Source organism: Saccopteryx leptura, chromosome 2 (assembly GCF_036850995.1).
Source record: "Saccopteryx leptura isolate mSacLep1 chromosome 2, mSacLep1_pri_phased_curated, whole genome shotgun sequence".
NCBI classification, from domain to species: Eukaryota; Metazoa; Chordata; class Mammalia; order Chiroptera; family Emballonuridae; genus Saccopteryx; species Saccopteryx leptura.
Window position 1 is genome coordinate 66,638,282 of NC_089504.1, and position 23,834 is coordinate 66,662,115.

The window sequence follows — 23,834 nt, forward strand, 5'->3', positions numbered from 1 at the left end:
ATGACTGTTGCATGTCAGGCTCCAAATGTTATTAATTTTAATATAATGATCTTTTTGTTCTATCAATTCTTACTAGCTTGATGTAATATTGTACTCTCAGAATAAGCACAGTTATAGTTTCTGTTTGTTTAAGCAATAAAACAACAACTTCAGCAGATTACTAGGTAGATTGGCCTGAAATGTCTGTTAATAGGTAACAGCCAATGCTTTTCTGCATTATGTGGGCATAAAACATTAGATTTTGTTGGTACTCAGATTTAATGGGTATTTTACCTAGCATTCAGCTGTATAATAATAATTGGGTATTCTCAGTTTAGCTTGATTTCTCTGTCCATAAATTCCATTGTGACACCCAATAGCATTGCCTTTTACTGTAATATGCAGAATAAAAATCAAAAGCACCTTTCTCTTATTCTTCTCGTGGCTTCATAAAGGTTTGATTGAATTAGAAGAAAAATGTTAGCTTTTTAATTAATGTTATATGGTTGCTGTACTTTTCATAATCAATCTCAAAACTTCTAAACATGGTTGGCATAATGTCTTGATGTCTGAATATAGTGAAAGTGTTGGGACTATAGAATGATAGTTAAGACTTTGATTCTTTTGATTTCATGTGTATATTATGCTTTTAAAGTCTTGAAGAAAAAGAATGAGGACAAGCTTTTTTTTAAAAAAAATTTTTATTGATTTTACAGAGAGAGGAGAGAGTGGGGGAGTGAGAAGTATCAACTCATAGTTGCTTCACTTAAGTTGTTTATTGCTTGCTTGTTGATTGTGGTATGTGCCTTGACCGGGCAAGCCCAGGGTTTTGAACTGGCAACCTCAGCATTCTAGGTCAATGCTCTATCTACTGTGCAACCACAAGCCAGGCAGGAAAAGTTTTTGATACTGAGAATTGTGTGGTTCATTCTACTTTTGAGAAAAATAAATTACTGTATTAGGTTGAAATATATAAAATTGGTAATGTTTGATTTTTTTGTATTTACAAAAACTGTTACTGATTTCATACAACTTAACTATATTACTTTACACTTCCTCAAACTTGTACACAGCTCCCTTTCCCTGGAGACAGAGATGTCTTCATTCCCTAGACCATTGAATTATCCCTTATTTTATACCATGTTCTTTTCATTTCTATTTCCACCTGTGATTTGTTGTGTAACTAACTATGAAGATCAAGAATAAGCATGCAAAGTTTGTGAAGTTTATTTAGATTGTAAAATTTATTTTATAATTTACTTATTTTTTTTTCTGTTTGCTTTTATTGAAAACTTACTGTATTTGCCTATGTATAAGATACGCCTTTTTTTGAAAAAATTGGGGTCTAAAAACTGGGTATGTCTTATACAGTGGTTGTAGTTTTTTTTTTAACTTGCATTTCTCACTTTTTTGCATTTGTTTTTGCGCTCATTGTTGTAGTTTTTTTTTACTTGCACTTCCTGCTTTTTCGTGCTTGTTTTTGCCCTCATTGTTTTGCACTTGTTTCCGGTATATGATGGTAGGTTACATTTTGCCATGTTCTACCCAGAAATGGCTCAGAAAAGATTTTTATACAGTGCTGAATTCAAGTTAAAAGTGATCCAGTTTGCAAAAGTGAATGGAAATCATGCTGCTGAACGTAAGTTCGGTCCTCCTCTAAATGAGAAGTCAACCTGAGACTGGCTATGGGAAGAAGAAACTCTACAAAAACGCCATGGCAGAAGAAGGCCATGAGAGACAAAGCAGCAAAATGGCCTGATTTAGAGAGAGAATTGAAGATATGGATTGTAGAGCAAAGGGCAATTTGAATTCCTGTGTCCAAAAAGATGGTTCAGCATGAAGCAAGAATTGCTGATGAAAAAGAAGTTATTGATTTCAAAATAGGACACAATTGGTGCTTCAGGTTTATGAAACCAAATGGACTAAGCATGCGTACATGCACCAGACTTGCCCAGAAGATGCCTGACAGTTATGAGCAGAAGGTCCTTGAATTTCATAATTTTGTCATTCAGTGTTGGAAGACACATCAGTTTCAGTTGGGACAGATTGCAAATATGAACCAAGTCCCCCTTCAATTTTATGTCCCAAGTAACAGAACTGTTGATAAGAAGGGGGTGAAAACTGTAACTGTGAAGACAAGTGGACATGAAAAGAGTTGTTATAAAGTTATTCTAGCTTATTGTGCTGATGGAACCAAGCTGCCTTCTATGATGATTTTCAAATGTAAAACAATGCCAATAGACGTTCCTTGAGGAGTGATTGTCCACATTCATGACAAGGGTTGGACGGATCATGATGGGATAAAAATCTGGTTTGAGAAAGTTTGGAGAAGGAGACCAGGTGGGTTCTTATGCAAACCTGCCCTATTGGTGCTTAATCAGTTCAGGGCACACATAACAAAACCACAAAGAAGATTGCTGCAAAAAACAAAACTTGTCATCATACCTGGAGGCTTGACATCCCAGCTCCAACCACTAGATGTCAGCATTAACAAACCCTTCCAAGCTGCCATGAGAGACGAATGGAACCAGTGGATGAAGTCTTCTGGGGACAATTTGACACCAGCAGGAAGAGTGAAGAAACCAACTATAGCAGTTTGTACCTGGGTGGAAAGATTCTGGGATAAAATCAAGATTGAGATAGTTGTCAAGTCATTTAAGAAGTGTGGCATTTCAAATGCCATAGATGGAACTGAGGACGGGGCAATATATGAAGACAGTGATTCATCATCAGACATAGATGAGGACAAGCTAATGAATGGGAGTTTTGACAGTGATGAGGAATTGTATGAATTTTATGATGGATAAAACTTGAATTCAATAACTTTATGTGATTTTTTTTTTTCCAAATTTTGGGCCCCCAAATTAAGGTGCATCTTATACATTGGAGCATCTTATACATGGGGAAATACAGTAGTCCTGTGCTGTCAGTGTTTTACAGGCTAAAATTTGGGGACCATTGTCATGGATTTTAGGAAGGACTTTTCACTACTTGGGGAGTGGGTTTGTGGGTTAAGTTCCATTTGTAGGCTTCTAGATAGTGAGGTGTTAAGAAGTGGTTCACTTTGTCATCATTTTAATTGTATAAAGTGTTTTATTCCTTTTCTCTTTTTTGGGATTTTAGGTTCCTAGTTTTAGGGGCAATGATGATGTGACTACTATTTTATATATATATCAAATGGAATTCTAATTCTACACTGCTTCATTTACTGTTCATGTTTTGTTTTGGGGAAACATTTTTAAGATTAAAAAGTGTAGGAATTTTTGTTGTGCTAGTAAAAGAGAGTACAATGTTAAGGAGAAAAGGTTTGCTGTAGTATATACGCATGTTTGAATATTACTCAAATATTTCCATAGTTGTTAAGGGCTTTTCCAGAGGAAATATACTTTGTAATGCCTTTAAGTGAGTTAGCCAAGGACTTGGATCTGGGGTAAGAATCTTCATGGGAGAGAACAGTGATACAGTGGCACCACGGAGGGAGTGAATGTGGCATGTTTGAGGAAAGCAAGAGCGGTATAGCTGGTAGGATCACCAGATGACTTTGGGTGTGGAATGAAAGAATTGTCATTAGCATTCTGCCCTAAACCTTTTTCTATACATTTTCTCTGTAGAGTAGTCCATACCCTTGTTTCTCTGGTATTTGACATCATGGCTTCCCTGTATGAAGTTTTTTCCTCTCCTTAGCAGCTGTTTTGTGTGATTTACCAGATGATACCATTTATTTATTTATTTATTTATTTATTTATTTATTTATTTATTTTATTTTTCTGAAGCTAGAAACCGGGAGAGACAGTCAGACAGACTCCCACATGTGCCCGGCCGGGATCCACCCGGCACGCCCATCAGGGTGCGACGCTCTGCCCACCAGGGTGCGACGCTCTGCCCACCAGGGGGCGATGCTCTGCCCCTCCGGGGTGTGGCTCTGCCGTGACCAGAGCCACTCTAGCGCCTGGGGCAGAGGCCAAGGAGCCATCCCCAGCGCCCGGGCCATCTTTGCTCCAATGGAGCCTCGCTGCGGGAGGGGAAGAGAGAGACAGAGAGGAAGGAGAGGGGGAGGGGTGGAGAAGCAGATGGGCGCTTCTCCTGTGTGCCCTGGCCGGGAATTGAACCTGGGACTTCTACACGCCAGGCCAATGCTCTACCACTGAGCCAACCAGCCAGGGCCGATACCCTTTTTAGTTCTTGGGCCAATATGTCTAAGGATTCTGCTATCCTTTATATAGATGACAAGAGCTGACATTTAGCTAATAGGAGCTTTTTTTTCATATTAATTGCAACATCCTTATCGTTCTTTGATTATAGATTTTGTTCAACCTTTTTTTTTTTTTTGATTTTGTATTATTGATACTATTAATGAAATAGTTTAAGAAGCTGGAGGTTTCTCCCATGGGAAGTTGTGAACTCCTTGAAGACAGGAGACTATTTATTTAAATTTTTATTTCTAGTATCTGTCACATTGCCTAACATATATTGGGTTGGGGAATAAGTTCGTAGCGTTTTTATATTTTCTTTATTTTACAACGATTTGTTTGCTGTTTGGCAAAGGGTAAGTATTCATTCGATAAAACTCTTTCTGCTCTACAAAACTATGTTAATTGTATTTTTGAGTTATTTAATTTTTTATTATTTTTGAGGCTTAGAAATGGAATACCCAGGAGGCAAAAATCAACATTTTCGACACCTGCTCTTCTTTGCTTTTCATCGAGGTCAAAAAGCTGCCCAAGCAGCCCGGGACATTTGCAGTGAGTCTATAGCACGGAAATGGTTTGCAAAGTTCAAAAATGGCGACTTTGAGGTCGATGACATGTCCCGCAGCGGAAGGCCTTCTGAATTCGATGAAGAACGTCTCAAATCACTTTTGAAGGAGAACAGTCGCCAAACCAGTCGTGAATTGGCGGAAAAAATGAACTGCGATCATAAAACGATTCTCAATCACCTTCATTCAATGGGATTTACCGAAAAATTGGGAACCTGGGTGCCTCATGAGCTCAACAAAAAAAAACAAAGAAAGTCGCCTTCAAATTGCTTCTCAGCATCTCGCCCGCCATCGAGCAACACGCGGTCATAAACAGCGCTTTTTGTTCTGAATCGTCACGGGAGATGAGAAATTGTGCCTATACATCAATATGAAGCAAAGAAAGGAGTGGGTGGCTCCAGGAGATACGCCAAAGCCGAGAGTCAAGCCGGACCTTCATCCAAAGAAGATCATGATATGTGTTTGGTGGGACTGGGAGGGCATGGTGCACTGGGAAATGCTCGAAAAGAATGCCACGGTCAACAAGGAGCTCTACATTGCCCAGCTACACCGTGTGAATGAGGCTATTCGACTGAAAAGACCTGATCGACATGGTCAAACCATACTCCTTCACGACAACGCCAGGCCCCATGTTGCACAAGTCGTCAAAGCCGCACTCCAAGAGCTTGAATGGGAGGTCCTTCAGCATCCGCGGTATTCTCCGGACCTTGCACCAACCGATTACCATCTTTTCCGCTCCCTGTCAAACCATATGAAAGGCGTTACCTTCGATAACAAAGAGGTCCTTAAAAACTGGCTCAACAACTTTTTTGACACCAAATCAGGCGATTTTTGGCGGAACGGCATCAACAAATTGGTCGAGAAGTGGGAAGAGGTTGTAAACAGCAACGACGAATATATAATTGATTAACTTATTGATATAATTATTGTTTTTTGTTTAAATAAAAGTCTTTGGTAAAAACGCTACGAACTTATTCCCCAACTCAATAGTAAGTTTCATATACTCACTCTTTCTCCATTTCTCTTTTGGTTTGATGATTAGAATAAATTCCTTTTGGTGCCAAGTTGTCATCAAGTTTTCCAAAGATAGTTTTCTTTACCATATCTTCACCAAGATATGGAAATTCACTTTACTGCTTTCTTCCTATTATATATATTATTAGCAATTGCTACATATAATTCTTTAAGTTAGATGGTGTTATCATTTTTACTGTTGAGGAAACTGAAGCTCAGAGACATTAATTCAATTGTTTAGTGTCACAAGGCTGGCAATTGGTAGATAACAGGCTTAAAACTCTTTCTAATTCCCAGGTTTGCACTCTTTCTACATACTTTATCACACTGGCAACCCCCATGTCAGCCCCAGTACTGACCAAAGAAGCTTAAGTGAGCCATGTGAATGTTTGATAAGAACCAGGCACCTCTATTGATATTGTAGATAATCTGCACTAGTCCTTGTTGGTGTCCATGTGTATTCTAAGAATATGTACATTGGTGAGAAATGAATTAACATTCTTTAAACATTTTAAACAACATTGATAATGCCAGAGTTCTCAGTGAAATCCACCTCCCCAGAGGTACTATCAGCATTAGCATTTTTATATAATAGGAAATCTGGATTGTGTTTTTGGAATGTTTGTTGTTTAAAGTAGTATATTGAATGGTTTGGAATGTAGCCTTTTGAAACATTTCTGAAATCTCTGTTATTGCAATGTTATGCATAAAGGATAAAACTACGTCTATCCATTTACTTTCTTAGGTGCTTTAGACCTAAAACAGTGGAATTCCCTGTTACTCATTATTCCATTAGCATTTTAGGAGTACTGTAGTGCAGAATTGAATTTTTCCTTAATGTCACCACTTCCCAGTAAAATCATACCTAAAAAGTTCTGTAATTTTTTCTTTTCTACTTAATATTTACTTTCTCATTTGTACTTTTGGAACACACCTTTACAAACCCTTGAAATTCAGAGTTTTATAAATCACTGAAATACAGTTTGCATACAGATTATACAGTCGTTTGTATGGGAACAATAAAGTTCCTAAACTTGAATTTCTTTGCTTTTTTTGGTAACTCATGCTTGCCCTCTTACTCCCGCCCCTTCCAGTTTCCTCCAGGACATTCGAAGCTGTATGTATAATGCCTCCCAGGGCTGAGATTTTGCTCAAGTACCTGAAAGATAACAGATGCTGCTGTGCTCTCCATAGCAAAAGAATAGTGCTATCCCAGCCAAAACACACCACTGGAACAGAACCTCACCATCCCAATCATTGTGGTGATTGGTAAAGGGAAACTGTGCTATAGTAGAGCTGATGGCTTTCTCCGTCTGCCAGGTTCCATCAGCCAGTCCTGGCAGCAGCCCTTCCACAGTGGCCCAAATGTTTTTCTGTTGAGAAATCCACTTACATTGTGTAAGTAAAATTTGTTCAAAAACACTGTACTAAGGAGTAAATAAATCAACATATGTCTGCTTTTAAACTAAGGTTTTCCCCAATTCATAGGAACTGCCTAATACTCTTCTGACTACATTTTTTAACTTAAAAGATTATATGTTTTATTAATTATAAAAACTTATGAAACTTCTGTCTTTTATTTCATATTTTTAAATATATTTTTATAGAATTGACATAATTCTCTATTTAGTTTTTTTCCTTGATTTTTTCTCTAAGATAATATTCATTTTCACTTAATAATATATGTTATATCATGTATATATTTATGTTATATTTTATTCATATTATTTAAAAGCACCCTTTCTAATGCTGGCCTAATATGTCCATTCTGTAATTTTTTGACATATTTTTAAATGGGCACTTTTTGGGGAATACCTGTATAGAAAATATTAATTTTTTATCATTAATAATATTTGGTGTTATTTTTGACCCATTGATGAGAGAATAAAGGCTTTTTTTTCCTTAGCAAAAATAAATCTTTTGATGTTTATAAATAGGACATAATTGAGTTTCTGTCTAGCGTGGATTTTCCTGTTCTAATTTTTCTTGTCATGTTAAAAGTTTAGTAATAAGGGTATGTATTTTATGTAGTTTTCTGGATGATATTTACAAAGATTATGCTGGAAACTCAGAAGGAAGTATGGGGGGGTACAAAAAATAATTTTCCTTCTACCTTTCTAATTTGTTCTGGCTGGAGTAATAAATTATCATGAGACAGATAAACAGAAAAACAAGCAAATCTGATATGTATGTACACATGGGGATTCCATAAGAATATGAGATGCAGTGACAAATCGGGCAGTTGAGGGATTAAATACCATTTTGAGTTAAGGTGAAAGATTTACGGTTTGGAACTTCAAGGGGCAGGATCATGGAGATGGAAAAGCAAATATCTGGTAAATAACTGTTTGCTGGGTCAGCTTTACCAATGATCAAAGGGGCCTTGCTAGGTTCTTCCTTGTCTGTGACATAGTTGTTCATATTAAACTATAGTTTTCTATGATGATACTTCCCTTTTTGGAGCAGGTCCTCTAAATTCCTTTTAGGTAGTTAGGGGGAATGTCAGAGGTTTTTCCTGAGGCTTTTATTTCTTAAAAACCAGCTCAAAATAATCAATACATGGTGGTTACAAGAGGGAAAGTGTAGTGGATTGAGATAGAAGAGTATAAAGAGAGGATAAATGGTGGTGGGAGGAGACATGACTTGGGTGGTAAAGACACACAGTATAGTGTACAGATCATTTATTATGGAATGGTACACCTGACACCTATGTAATTTTATTAACCAATGTCACCCCAATAAATTCAATTAAAAATAATCAATATTCCAAAAGGCATAGTTTGGGGTAGCAAATTCTGATTCACTTCAGAAGGAAGCTTCATCTTTTGAAGCTCTAGGTTTTGTATACTAATAAGTAGCAGTTTTATGTCTGGTATCACATAAACGCTGCTGGAAAACCCTGTAATTTAGATAATCTTATACTCGTTGCAGATGAAGAAAATGAGGTTTGGAATTGAAACCAAACTTTAAAACAGCATAGGTTATATGAATAAAACTATTTTAGTTTATTCTAATAGAGTTGGATCAGAGCTTTACTTTTGTAGCCGTGCTTAACTCAGCATAGTTGAATAACCATTGTTCTAGGGCCATGATGGCAAACCTTTTTCGTAGGCAGTTTTTATAAAAAGGTTTACCATCACGGTTCTAGGGTCAAGGCCTATTTCTTTCTAGTTTATTTCATCAACAGTGCAGTGTTTGCCATAGATTTAATATTATGACCACTTGAACTAATATTTTAGTTTTGCTCTTTATTTATATAAGCTTTTTAAATCTATTTAAATCTTTTATATGAAAAGCAGCATAAATTGCTTTATATAGAAAGTAACCAAAATAAATACTTAATCATTAAAATTTAAAGTATATAATAATCCCTAAGATCACTACTCAGTGGGCCTCCCACTACACCTTGGAAAGTTTTATTAGTTTGAGGGAGATCAAACATCATAAGATCCTGGAATGAATTGCAGCAAGCCTGACATTTTTTTAGAACTGTTGCCGGTAGAGATAGTGTTCTTTTACAGTCACAGAAAAAGCATTTTACAGGAGTTCCGTCTAGAGAAAATAAAGCTATCACAGTAAGATTTATTCGCGATTTAGTAGAATGCTGCCCACAGGTTCCTAGTGTCTCATCTTAGTCCATCCTGCCAAGAACATAGTCCAATTCATTAGGCCCAATATAAAGACAAAAATCCAGTAATCTGTGCCATGATTCAGTCCAAACCAAAGCTTAGTCCAGTACAGGCGCTGTGTTGCTGTATAGAGGATGCATTCAGTGTCTGAACTTGGAAGATTGGTTAGCTCTTAGACCACAGGTGGCTGCCAAACCATGCAGCATGGCTGGTTGGAGAACTCACAAATGAGTGGGTGAGTGTGCATTTCCAAGCAGCAAGGGAGAAGGCAGGGCTGGTTCTTTACTAATCCTGTTCATACTTTTGGACTGTGAAGGACTAACTTTTTTTAAAGCCAACCATCAGTTTCTTAATCTTTTGTGAGCTTGCATTGGTTCCTCTCACAAACCAATCAGATTCTTCTTTTAGGCTACACCAGTGGTTCTCAAACATTTTGAAGTCAGGGCACATTTAAAATCCTACAAATAATTGTGGCGCACTATATACAAATTAATAAGAAATATGTTATAATAATTAAGTCAAATATTAAAGAAAAAAATATGAAGTCCAAGCATGCTTTTGTGGTAATTAAACGAAATAAATATGACAAAATTAAATTTATTGACATTAAAAAACATTTTTTAAATGTATTTATTCATTTTAGAGAGGAGAGTGAGTGAGTGTGTGTGTGTGTGTGTGAGAGAGAGAGAGAGAGAGAGAGAGAGAGAAAGAGAAAGAGAAAGAGAAAAGGGGGAGGAACAGGAAGCACCAACTCCCATATGTGCCTTGACCAGACAAGTGCAGGGTTTTGAACCAGAGACCTCAGTGTTCCAGGTCGACGCTTTATCCACTGCCCCACCACAGGTCAGGCCTAAAAAACATTTTTATGTTACATTTTTTGAGTTATGCTTTTTAGAATTTGTAAAAATAAGGGGTTAAAAAATTAAAAAAATGCCAAAGTTATCTTTTTATATAGATAGATACATTCTTAGTAAGATTTAATAAATTCAGCAGGTCCTGGCACGAATGTGTTAAGTTTTTTCATTCTTGTGTTTATGAGAAACATTAGCCTGATGTGTCCTAGTGATTTCTTCAATGTTTGGGCATATATTTGAAAGGCAAACTCTCATTTCCTCATCAATACATTGAAGGATTTCTCTCTTTTTACTCTTAATTATGTTGAGTGCAGAAAACCCCCACCATACATATCATCTTAACTTTACACCAAAAAAAGCTTAGAAGAAACTTGCCTCCAGTCTTTCCAGGGAACATGGATGGGGGTAGTGTAAACAATCCAGCACCACAGCTTAACAGCCTTTTGCAACCTAATCAAGCAAGTAAGGTGGGGGGTTGGGTAGACTGTCAGTTTACAGCCAATTCCCCATACCTCTGTCCCCCAAAAATCTAAACTCCAAAAACCCTGTTGGTTTTTTGGTCCTCAGCAGGCACATATTTCTCTGGAATAGCATAAGAACACCTGGAAATCTTCTAGGGCGCACCCTGGCACACACTTTGAGAACCACTGGGCTACACCCACAAGCATCTGTGGCCCCCATCCTGGCTTCAGCAGTGCATGGGTCTAAGAGGAAGCACAGATGCACCCCCTCCCCAGGGTGAGGATGGATCAGTGTACCCTGAGGAGCTTGAAAAACTGGAGGATGGGGTATTAATCCCCTTAGCAGGGCAATCCCCGGGGTGTCTGGAATTGTAAATGCTATAGCTTTCTAGTAAATGGAATGCTGTAGCTTCCCTCTGAAGCAGGCTCCTCAATGTCTGATTTCCTCTGCTACCTTTCTTTATTAATATTTAGTTACCTACCTTAACAGAACCATAATGTTTCTAGGATTTTTTGAGCTTCCAACTTTTTAGTCTTTATTTCTTTTCTCCTCAAATACCCAATAGGATTGTGTCTTTCATGCAAACTTTCTTACTACTCTAGAGTCATTGGGTCAGCATCAGATGTACTACTGACTTTATATAGTTACATATCAACCAGGCACATTTCTAGTTATTCCTTTGAGACTGTTTTGATCTTTTGAAATAGATTATCTATTGTCCTGAGGAGAGGGCAAGTACTACAAGTACAAATACTTCTGACAATTAATGGTGTGGGTTATTTTCCCCAAATAAACCAATTTTCCTACTCTCACAACACCAACTGAGTATCCTACAATTTAATTCATTTCTGACACTAACAGCCTTGAGTAAGCACAGCTCCCACAGATTAAGTACTCAGTTTCTCTCATTACCTTCATTTCAGATTCCATACCAATGGGGTAGAAAGTCTGGATGTGGGTGGAGGGTGTTCCTACAACAGGTTTGATAATTTGCTAGGATGGATCACAGAACTCAGGAAAACACTTTGACTTACAATCAGGATCAGCCAAAAAGAAGGGGATGTGCAGGGCAAGGTACGGGGTCGGGGGAGGTATGTGTAGAACTTTCTTGACCTCTCCAGGTCCATTACTCTCCCAGCACCTCGATGTACTCACCAATCTATTAGCTCTCTGAACCCTGTGTTTAGGATTTTAATGGAGACTGCTTATGTCCACATGATTGATTAGTTGGCAGTTAAGTCCAACTTTAGCCCCTCTCTTCACCCCTGAATGTGTTCTCAGATGCTAACTCTCTAATCATTAGCTTGTCTTTTTGTTGACCAGCCCTCATCTTTGGAGCTATCTAGGGGCCATCCCTGTCATCTCATGAGCATTCAAAAGACACTTTCAATTCTGTAATTCCAAGGGTCTTAGAAGTTGAGTCAGGAATTAGGATCTAAGATCAAGTATTTTAACCAGGGATGCCTCTCCTACCCATATCCCTCAAGAAGTCCCAAAGGTTTTAGAAGCTCTGTACCAGGAACCAGGACAAAGACCTGTTTCTTTTTATATCACAATATCACAGCGAGTATGATTTGAATGGTAAGCAGGGAAGACAGTTTTGGAGATGCATTTAAGACACATTGGGGAAGGATGGAGGGACATTGTTAGCAGGCTGCCTGTAAGGGACTACTTATTGGGGTCTTATCTACGAATAATTGCAGAGGCAAAAGTTGTGGTTAGCCTTTTGGTAAGCAGCTGTCACTTATATAAATCAAGTATTGTTGGTTTAACTGTTATTTCTTCTTGAGTACTGTTCTTTGGTTCTTTATATAAATATATATATTTTCACTAACTACTTTTTTCTATGAACTTTTATTTTGGCCAGAAATATTCAGATCCAGAGGTATAGTTTGGTTTCCTAGGTATAAGTCAGAAAGAATATTTTTAATACTACTAAAAAACAACAACAATTTCAATGTATTGTGTGTGTGTGATCCAGAAGTTTGGTCTAGAGGCAAGTTCCTTTATAAAATAAAACAACTTAATTGTTCTTTAGTTCTATGACTATTGAAAAATTTCAGAACGGCTATTGGAGGTGCTGCTGATATGGCAGCAGCATTTTCAGTGAGTTACTTCAGTGTGTTTACCTGGTCTGCCCATTCCCCCATCACAGCAGTGCTTCTACGGGGCTGGTCTTCCATCAGAGGAGGCTGCTTAAGCCATTGCCTGTTTGCTGATTCAGGACAAAGTTCCTGAGAACATAGTGCCTGGAGCTGTGTGTGTCCTGCTTCTGTGAATTTAGTAGAGCTGTGGAAATTGGTGGAACTGCTGTGTGTTTAGGCTTTTGATATTCTTGGGAATGTTTTTTGTAAATGCAGCAGTCTAGTAGTCTAGGTTTCCTACATGAAGTAAAAGGCTCACCAAGAAAAAAGAAAATTAAATGCAATTGGCATAGAATTTTTTTCTGCTGTGGCTTGCAAACCTTGCAGACTTTAATGAAAGAACAGGAAAGGAGGCCCTTCTGCAGTATTGACTTACTTTCTTTCTGCTTCAGCATCACATGTTGATTGTTGAAAGCAGTTGATGGAATCTTTGCCTGGCTAAGAGAACATAGAAACAGACTGCACTAGTTTTATTAGGGCGTATTGTTCAAAAGATACTCTGTGATACAAATACTTTTGGATGGAAATACATATGCATGTCAGTGATTTTCAACCTTTAGGTCTCAGCACCTCTTATGCTCATAAGTATTTTGAGGATTCCTTAAGAGTTTTTGTCTCATCTTGTTTTGTCCCTTTCTTTCTCATGGGTTTACTTTATCAATACTTATTTAGTGAAAGTTAAAAGAGGGAAAATTTTAAATGTACTGATTCATTTAAAAGTAGCAATAATAAATACATAAACTGTTATATTTATTTTCATAAAAACATAATTTCCTCAAACCTTAAAAAATAAAGAGAAGAGTGTCATTGTTAACATTTTTTGCAAAGGTTTTAATATCAGATATAATAAAAATAATTGGATTCTCATAGATGCTCTGCATTCATATATGTTGTACTATGTTGTTCCGGTTGAAGTAGATGAAGTAAGCCCTGACTTTGCATTGATACATGGTGGGAAGGATAACTGTATTTTAATAGCCTCTTTTAGATAATTTTGGATATTCTTCTTTGACACTACATCAAAGCTTGATGAATGGTAGTTTTTTAAACGATTAGTTGCAGTATGAAATCTGAAACCACATCAGTAAATTTTTTGCTTCTATTAAACAAAAGATTTGCTGGTCTGTTTTGGACTTGGGTTTTCTTATATATGCATAATTTTGTAGTATCATACATTGTTAAACAAGGATCTGAGTATAAAGGTCTGTTTACTTAATATTTACAAATTTTATTTAATATTATCATCATCAATTCTACCAGAAATAGCTTTAAGCATTGAAGCTGTCAAACTCCCAACAGTGGATATAAGTCATCCAAAATTCTGATTTTGACTTCTAAGCTTGAATTTACCATTGTCAACAGATATTCTCAATAGCTTATTATTAAAATAATGATTTTTCTTTGTTCACTTGCCTGACACCCAAGGCTGAATAACCATTGTTTGTTTATTAATTATTCTTTCAAGTAAAAATTGTGTTACATGAAAAAGGCAGTTCAGTCAACTCGTGATTCAACTAATTGCACATGTGCTTTTTCTAGGACAACTATCGAACTTCACTGTGCAGCAGAAGTACTTTATCCATACATCCCATTTTATTGCAAATTTAATAAAATTGATATATATTTTTTGGCTTCATAAAGCATTGTTAGGCAATACTGTTTCCCCTCCCCTATTTATCACACACTGTGAAGTAGTCAACAATATAATGACTGCTTTGGTGCCACTGCCTTGATTGAAGTTAAGGCATAGTTTTACCCTCCATTGCTTTTATATCACCATTGCAAATGTTGACAGGGTGACATAGGTATAAAACATCTTTGTGTTATCATGAGAGTATTTTTGACCATGACCCTGTAAAATTTGTGTGTGTGTGTGTGTGTGTGTGTGTGTGTGTGTGTTTCTCTCTCTCTCTCTCTCTCCTGGAGTCCACAGACCTTACTTTGAGAGCCACTGTTAACGCCATTGGCTCTTCTTTTGTTCTTGTTGAGAATTCAGTTGGGAAAGAAGGGAATTCTGTGCTTTCACAGATTTCCCAAACTTTTATGCAGTACACCAAGGGATCTTTCTTTTTCTCTATTCTACAGTCAACTGTGGTGTTCAGAATGGGCCTCAGAGCTGTGTGCAGTCTTCTGATTGTTGGTATGCTGGTATAAAATAAGATATAGTAATAAAAACATTGGTATTCATTGGATGCCTGCGGTGTCTATGTCTTTGGACATTTTATAATATCTGCCCCTGCCTTTTTTTTATGAAGATGTTATGAGAACTAATCTGATACTTTAAAAATCTATAGAACAGTATGGCCTATTTTCATTGTACAATGTATTACAAAGTACATCATGTTGTGAGGTAATTATATACCAATGGGATTATAGTGAAACATTTAGAGGGTTCATCAGTCAATTTTCATTGAAGAAAAGGAGGAGGAGAGGAAATTCCTAGGCATAGTGTTGCCAAATGCTTAGAATTTACAATGGAAAAACTTTCTCCCTCATCTGTACATTGAAAGATAGACAGTATTTTTTTTTCCAATAAGTGGATGAAGGTACCCTATGAAAGAAACAAGAGTAGAGGAAGGTGTTTAGAGGCTAAAAGGGAGAGGTTTCATTTGGAATAATGTGATGATGAGAATATTTAGATATCCTGAAGAGATTCTCCCCCAGAACAGTCATGGATCCCTAAGGGATTGAGACTTGTAGTTATATGAATATCATAAATTTGAGAAAGACTATAGCCAGGTTATAGTCTGTGCTTAAACAAAGCCATGGTTCAGAGATAAGCAAGAGTTCTTGGGAGATAGAAGAGGGATGAATAATTTAATAAGGAAATTTCAAAAATTCAAAATATATACCTTCAAGAATGTACCAACAATTTTTTACTTTTAAAGCTAAATTAAAATCAGAATAGATAATCACAATCTTTTGATTAAATACAGTCTATACTTTTTCCCATCATAATATATTGCAGCACCAAATTGACAAATAAATAAAATGAAACTATGATGATCAGACGGATTTTACATAATAATACATACATTCATATATCACTTTAGAATTTACAAAGGACTTTGGTACTTAGAGTTTTAAAATAAGTCTTTTACTATTTTATTTTAATATTAAAACAAAATCCTGAAGTAGGAGAGAAAGGAATTCTTATCATGTGAGAATCTATCTTATCTAAAGCCACAGCCCTTTAGAATTAGAGGTTTAGAATTTTTATTTTATTTTATTTTCAATTATAGTTGACATTCAATATTATTTTATATTAGTTTCAGGTGCACAGCACAGTGGTCAGACAACCATACAATCTATGAAGTAATCCCTTTGATGTTTCCAGCACCCATCTTGTACTACACATAGCTATAGCCATAGCCACCACAAATACTATTGACATGTTCCCCATACTGCACCCCACATCTCCTTGACTATTCTGCAACCACTGATCTACACCTTCTAATCCCTTCACTTACTTCACCCAGCCCTGACTTCCATAACCCTCAGTCTTTTCTCTGCATCTGATTCTGTTTACTTATTTTGTTTTTCAGATTCCACATGTAAGTGAAATTATATGGTATTTGTCATTCTCTGACTTATTTCACTTAGCGTAATACCTTCAAGGTCCATCCATGTTGTCAAAAATTTTAAGATTTCATTCTTTCTTATGGCTGAGTAATATTCCATTGTATGTATGTACACAACTTCTTTTTTCCCCAATTTTTATTAATTTTAATTTATTGTGTTTACATAGATTCAAGTGTCCCACTGAATATAACTCCCACCCCCGTATCCCTATTTATACCCCCTCCCCTTCATTCCCTCCCCCCTTCCTTCTGGGATTTGCTATCCTGTAATCTGTATCTCTGTGTTATATATATAATTTCACTAACCATTCGTCTATTAATGGTCACTTGGGTGTTTTCAGATCTAGGCTATTGTAAATAATGCTGCAATGAAACTAGGGATGTGTATATTCTTTGGAATTAGTGTTTTGAGTTTCTTTGGATATATACCCAGAAGTAGAATTTCTGGATCATAAGGCATTTTCATTTTTAAGTTTTTGAGAAACCTTCATACTGTTTTCCTTAGTGGCTGCACCAACCTGCATTCCCGCAGCAGTGCATGAGGGTTCCCTTTTCTCCACATCCTTGCCAAAACTTGTTTGTTGATTTACTGATGATAGCCATTCTGACAGATGTGAGGTAATATCTTATTGTGGTTTTAATTTGCATTTCTCTAATGATTAATGCCATAAAGCATCGTTTCATATATCTATTGTCCATCTGTATGTCCTCTTTAGAGAAGTGCCTGCCTATTTTTTAATTGCATTTTTTTTTTGGTGTTGAGTTGTTTTGAGTTATTTATAAATTTTGCAATCCCTTATTGGATGTATCATTGGCAAATAGCTTTCTTCATTCAATAGATTGTCTTTTCATTTTGTTGGTGGTTCCCTTTGCTGTGCAAATACTTTTTAGTTTGATGTAGTCCCGTTTGTTTATGTTGTTTGCTTCCCTCGCTTGTTGAGATATATCAGAAAAAATATTACTATGAGCAATGTTTTCTTCTAAGAGTTTTATGGTTTTGAGTCTTACATTTAAGTCTTTATTCCATTTTGAGTTTATTCTAATATATGGTATAAGAAGGTGGTCTATTTCTTTCCCTCCCTCCCTCCCTCCCTCCCTCCCTCCCTCCCTCCCTCCCTCCCTCCCTCCCTCCCTTTCCCCTTTCTTCCTCCTTCCTTCCTTCCCTCCCTCTTTCCCTCCCTCCCTCCCTCCCCCATTTCTTCCTACCATCTGTCCAATTTTCTCAAAGGGTTTGAATTTAAATTTAGGTCAGTTTTCTGACAGTTTTCTGTATTTGGTGCGGCACAGTGTTGCTGCCATGCTATTTATAACATATGACATTACCTACTTATGGTGCCCAGTGCATACTCTGGTTCAGAGAGCATCCAAACAGAAGACAAGTACTCTTGGGCCAGAGTACATGCTCATCATTTGGAGGACAGCTATAGATCAGGGTTGTCAACCAGGTCAATGTTGAGAGGTTTTGGACAAGCTGAATTTACATAAGCTATTATAAGTTATGTCTTGCTGTAGCCCTTTCTTATACCGTCTGATGTCTGTCCATTTTCTGTTTTTCCTTTTTCTACTACTTCTTTTTCATCATTTCTAGGCTTTTAGGAAGTAAATAGTATTTTCTCCATCCCTAAAAATATTTTGATGACTCAATTTATGACCAACTAAAGGGATAAGGGCATTATCTATCTTGTGTGTTTTAATCTTTTTTAATAAAGTGAGTGATACAATAAATTTATTTTGTGCCAGTAAGTAGCAACAACTACTCAAACTCAAGGACTTTTTTTCTTTTTAGATCCCTTTTTAGTACATATGTGGGGGTTAATTAACCTGAGTTAGGGATTTAATGTTATTTCAACTTCCTGGCCAACTTTTCACTCCCACCTTTCATTTTTCAAATCTTAGTCTTTTCAGTAAGTAGTCTAATGTTTGTTGTAGGGAAACGGAGGTGGAAGCAGTTGATGATCAGAGTCATACTACTGTATTGCAAATCCATCTTACTTTTTGTTTTGTTTTCTAACCACTGCCCCTGGTTGACTACTCAGCATTTTCTGTTGTAAGTAATTAATAATAATAGTAGTAATAGTAATAGTGTCACCACCACTACCACCAACATGGAAGCAGGTATGTTTCTTTTTGCTTCAGTTGGCATTTGGCATCTTTTGAGTTATTTTCAGCCTCATGTAACCTTTCCTATTTTTCCATCTGAGGGAGTCTGTTTTGACTTTTTCTAAAATAGGTAAGTCAATAATTCAAGGGCTGGAGCACACTGGTTCGCAGGAATCCTATGCTTGGGAGTTGAGGACATTACTCTATAGTATTTACTCATAACTCTGTGACAGCTACTGGTGCCGAATTTTAGAATGTGTCACAGCTCTAGACATTAAGCAGAAGTAGCTGTGGTTACTGCCAACTGCTCTGATATACTGTTTCCTGCTATTGGCATGAAGAATTTTTTTCTCTTAACCTGTTATGTCTTTCTATATTTTTTCCCTTCTATAAAATTTTCTAAAATGATATTTTTGTGGAGTAGATTTTTGCTTCTTTCATGTTAACAGATATACATGCTTAAGAAATTTGACCCCCGGAACCATCATATAGAACAAATAAGAAGATTTGACATAGAGATTGTCTTTTATATCCATGTAATGGCAGTATATTGCTTAGCACATGATAGATATTCTGCAGATGTTGTTTGTCATGAATTCTTGAGCCCAAAAGTTAATTAAATGTAGTCCAGTTAATAAATTTTTCTTGAACCATGTATCATGTTAAGTAAGGAAACTAAAAATATTGGTTAAGGCAGCTCCTGGACTGGCAAATTTCCCTGCTAGCTGGAGATGACCTCACACATACCCACTGTTTTACCATGGGAGGTGTTATGGTAGCAGTAAAAACATGGAAATAGTAGGATTGATAGGAGGGAATAGTTCCTGTCAGGGAAGGGGATGGTGTTGAAAGCAAGGTGGTCGTCTGGCCATCAGATATGATCTTGTCTTTGAAGATGAGGAGGACAAAAAGAAAACTTTTGTTATACTTCTCTCAGGATCTATTTAAAAGGTAAAATAGGTATTCATACACACACACACACACACACACACATATGTGTGTATATATATATATATATATATATATATATATATATATATATATATATATATATAATAGATATCCTGTCTGACAATATCACAGACACTTTGGACTGTTTGCTTTTTTAATAATTAAGGTTGTCTTTCCCTGTGTCTCATGCTCACTGTGTTTTCACACCCTGTCTGTTAAGAATTGCCTGAGGTTCCATCAATTGAGGAGGAAGTGGAAGAAACTGAATCTTGGGCAAAGCCTCTGGTCCACCTTTGGCAGACGAAGCCCCCAAACTTTGTGGCTGAGCAAGAGTACAATGCAGCCATGGGTAGAATGGAGCCACACTGTGCCATCTGTGCTCTCCTCATGCCATACTACAAGGTAATGAGAGTGGAGGGGGTCATTGTTCACCGATGTGCTTTCTGTGACTGTAAAAGCACAGGTGAATCATTGTAAGGTAAGTATGTATGTGAAAAGGAAGACACTAATATTTATGTAGCCAATGGCTATCAGAGAGCCCCAAACAATTTCTCGAGACACATTTCTTGACAGTGCTTTATCATTTTTGAGTAAATGATTGGTTTATTTGTTGGCCTTGGTTTATTTCAGTCAAGGGTCAAATCCAACCTTTCCTTCTACCCCTTTCACCAAGAAACAGAGAACTTAAAGCTTAACAAGAGAAATCCTAGGCCTAGTGTCTGTTTTATGCTTGAAAATATTACTCTCAGTATTAGGATGTCAGTTCTGGGACCACATTAAAAATATCTCTGTTTATCTTTCCATGTGGAACATGCAGAAGACACAGCAGATTCAGTTCACACTGAACTGTCCAGCTCACCCTCATCAGTCAGCTATGCATGTTTTCAGTATCATTCCATGTCTGTTATACTGACAGCATTTTAGCGCACTGAGGGCCGCATTCACCAGCTCTAACATAGACAAAATGATCTTTAGGATTCTAGTAAGGTTGATGGAAATACATGATCTAGTTTAAGATACAATAAAGTGTTTTGATGTGAACATATTCTGGGTTATATTTCAACTAATTGAATCAAAAATATTTTATTTAAGATCACATCTTACAGTTCCATGTAAAGTAAATGCTTTTCTGTTCAGATGTTTGATAGCATGAAAAGGTATCATATGCCATGTTTTCTGTACTTTGTAAATAGAGGGAGTAGGTTACTACTTATTCATCTTTGAATATGGCCCTGGTGAGTGATATTTTTGTTTTTCTTTTAAGTCATTAAATTTCTGTTGTCTTAGATAAACTTAAGTTTTTATTGATTCTTATTTCTACATCATAATTTGCCTATATATTTCCCCAATAATTAAAAAAATACTACTGAAATTTTAATATTTAGTGATATTTATTAATATCAGATCTCTGGAGATAATAGGGTAGTTATTAATTAGTTTTAAATAAATAAACATTTTCAGATATTTTGATGAGAGGTGACAGTTTTGTTTAGCATATTATATATATATATATTTTTTTTTTTCTTTACAGAGACAGAGAGAGAGTCAGAGAGAGGGATAGACAGGGACAGACAGACAGGAATGGAGAAATGAGAAGCATCCATCATTAGTTTTTCGTTGCGTGTTGCAACACCTTAGTTGTTCATTGATTGCTTTCTCATATGTGCCTTGACCGCGGGCCTTCAGCAGACCAAATAACCCCTTGCTTGAGCCAGCGACCTTGGGTCCAAGCTGGTGAGCTTTTGCTCAAACCACATGAGTCTGCGCTCAAGCTGGTGACCTCGGGATCTCGAACCTGGGTCTTCTGCATCCCAGTCCAATGCTGTATCCACTGCGCCACCGCCTTGGCAGGCCATATTACATTTTTTTTTTTACATTTTTTTAATTATTAATTTTAATGCAGTGACATTGATAAATCAGGGTACATATGTTCAGAGAAACATCTCCAGATCATTTTGACATTTGATTATGTTGCATACCCCTCACCCAATGTCAAATTGTCTTCCGTCACCTTCTATCTGGTTTTCTTTGTGCCCCTCATGTTATATTTTTTATTTAGTGAGATTAACCAGATCTTTCTTTTGTTTTAAAAATTATTATTTTTTTAATGACCTTATTTATTATTTTTTAGAGAGGAGAGAGAGAGAGAAAGGAAGTGGGGCAAAGTGAAAAGCATCAGCTCATAGTTGTTGCTTCTCATACTTGGCAAGCCTGGGGTTTTGAACTGGCAACCTCAGCATTCCAGGTTGATGGTTTATCCACTGCACCACCACAGGCCAGGCACCACTAGATCTTTCTGTCTTAATATTCTCAAACTTTGTGGAGAGGCAGATGCCTTCAAAAACTCTCTAAATACTTTTGTTAGGGCCCTGGCTGGTTGGCTCAGTGGTAGAGAGTCGGTCTGGCGTGCAGGAGTCCTGGGTTCGACTCCTGGCCAGGGCACACAGGAGAAGCGCCCATCTGCTTCTCCACCCCTCTCCCTCTCCTTCCTCTCTGTCTCTTTCTTCCCCTCCCACAGCCAAGGCTCCATTGGAGCAAAGATGGCCCGGGAGCTGAGGATGGCTCTGAGGCCTCTGCCTCAGGTGCTAGGATGGCTCTGGATGCAACAGAGCAATGCCCCAGAGGGGCAGAGCATCGCACCCTGGTGGGCACGCCGGGTGGATCCCGGTCGGGCGCATGCGGGAGTCTGTCTGACTGCCACCCCGTTTCCAGCTCGGAAAAATGCAAAAAAAGATAAAATACTTTTGTTAGATTTAAACTTAGGTCTTTAAAATACCCCCTTCAGATGTAACCAGGTTAAGATTCTTCAATAAATGAAACCAAGTCTCTTAACATAGTGTAAATAAAATGAAAAAAAAATTAATTGGAAAAACTGATGCTTTCCATAAACTATTTCTGTAAGAACATAGTTTTAATAGCTCATCACTTTCTCATACAAGCAGATGCACAGAATATCCTCTTGTTCTTACAGCCGAGCACCTGGATGGGAGCCTGAGCGGAGCATTGGTAAAAAGCTAATAGTGGGGTCAAGGAGAAAAGGAACAGAAACTGATCATCAGTGGACAGACTGCTGTTAGTAGATTTGAGTGACTAGAACAAATGATGAGTTCTTTTCCGTGTTTTTTACTCACATGGGAATATTATGTTTTTCAGCCAGATAGCAGCAATGAAGAGAATGAATCTAGATGGGACACAAAATTAGATGAAGTGGTTGCTTCAGGAGGAAAAACTAAGCCCCTCATACCAGAGATGTGTTTTATTTATAGCGAAGAAAACATAGACTATTCTCCACCCAACGCCTTCCTAGAAGAGGATGGAACAAGCCTTCTGATTTCCTGTGCAAAGTGCTGCATACGGGTTCATGCAAGTAAATGAATCTCTCATTCATCAATCGGCGCTCCAGTGCTTCAGTCTTTATTTCTGACCCTTTGTAACCTGTCAAATCTGTTGCATTGAAGTATTGGTATTCTTAAGTTAGATCATTCTTTCTCACATTTCTTCTAAGGAAAGTATGAGTAAGTGTAATCATTCTCTTTTTTTGTTAGATTTATACCGTGTGAGTGGAGATCAGGGCTGGATTATTTTGCTTGTTTGGGTTTTAGATGTGGGTAATCATGAGGTTCCTTTCACATGCTTGAATTTTACTTATTTTAACCTATAGTTTGCAAAAACTTAATTTCAATCTGTGATGTTGATTCATGATTATTTTTGTGTGTGGCTTTTTAAAGAGGAATATTCATTTCTCTTTATTGGTGATTTTGGGAGTTAATGATAAATTTAATTGTTGAGTTAAATTTTCATTCTTTGTAAGTATAGGGAGATCTTTGTTGCCTTTCAGAGAACAGTCATTGCATTTATTTTCCCCTAGCACTGAGATGGTTAGGCTTCTTATCTGTCTCAGTTTGGTAATTTTACATATTTGGGTGATAAAGAGATTTTTAAAACTGGCCTGCCATGTAAATCCTTTAAAATAGGTAAAAGGGAACTTTATGTATTGCAACTCTACTTGAAAGCATTTTCATATTATAAATCATACCCAATCACATATAATATAGGTTTTATTCCCAATATTTACCTTATTGTAATACTATTCTTACATTAGGTTTGATACAGCCTCACTGTCTGTCATTTATTTATTAATTAGATACTGTTAGCTTCTTCAAAGGATTTGAACATAATCTGCTTGAAATGTAATTATAGTAACCTTCTTATGTATTTATATCAATTTGTGGCACACACACATTTACCCTAAATTATTATATGTATATCAGAGGCAAAGCCCCATTTGAGAAAAGATTAGGATTTTAATCTTGACTTCTGAATATACTTGCTGTGTAGTTTAGCCAGAATATTTTATACACATG

The 23,834-nt window shown here is 36.9% G+C and overlaps 1 protein-coding gene across 5 annotated transcripts in view; it reads left to right on the forward strand.

The window, feature by feature from the left end:
• The window catches only part of KDM4C (lysine demethylase 4C), a 465,676-nt gene that overhangs the window by 283,229 nt on the left and 158,613 nt on the right, over positions 1–23,834 (forward strand). For 4 of the 5 annotated variants that reach the window (XM_066368119.1, XM_066368120.1, XM_066368121.1 and 1 more), the window contains 2 exons: positions 19,691–19,872; positions 22,624–22,837. In XM_066368119.1, the coding sequence (XP_066224216.1) occupies positions 19,691–19,872; positions 22,624–22,837 (396 nt within the window). Of the gene's footprint in view, positions 1–6,843; positions 7,031–19,690; positions 19,873–22,623; positions 22,838–23,834 lie in introns of those variants that run through there. The other variant, XM_066368123.1, reaches the window with a different exon arrangement.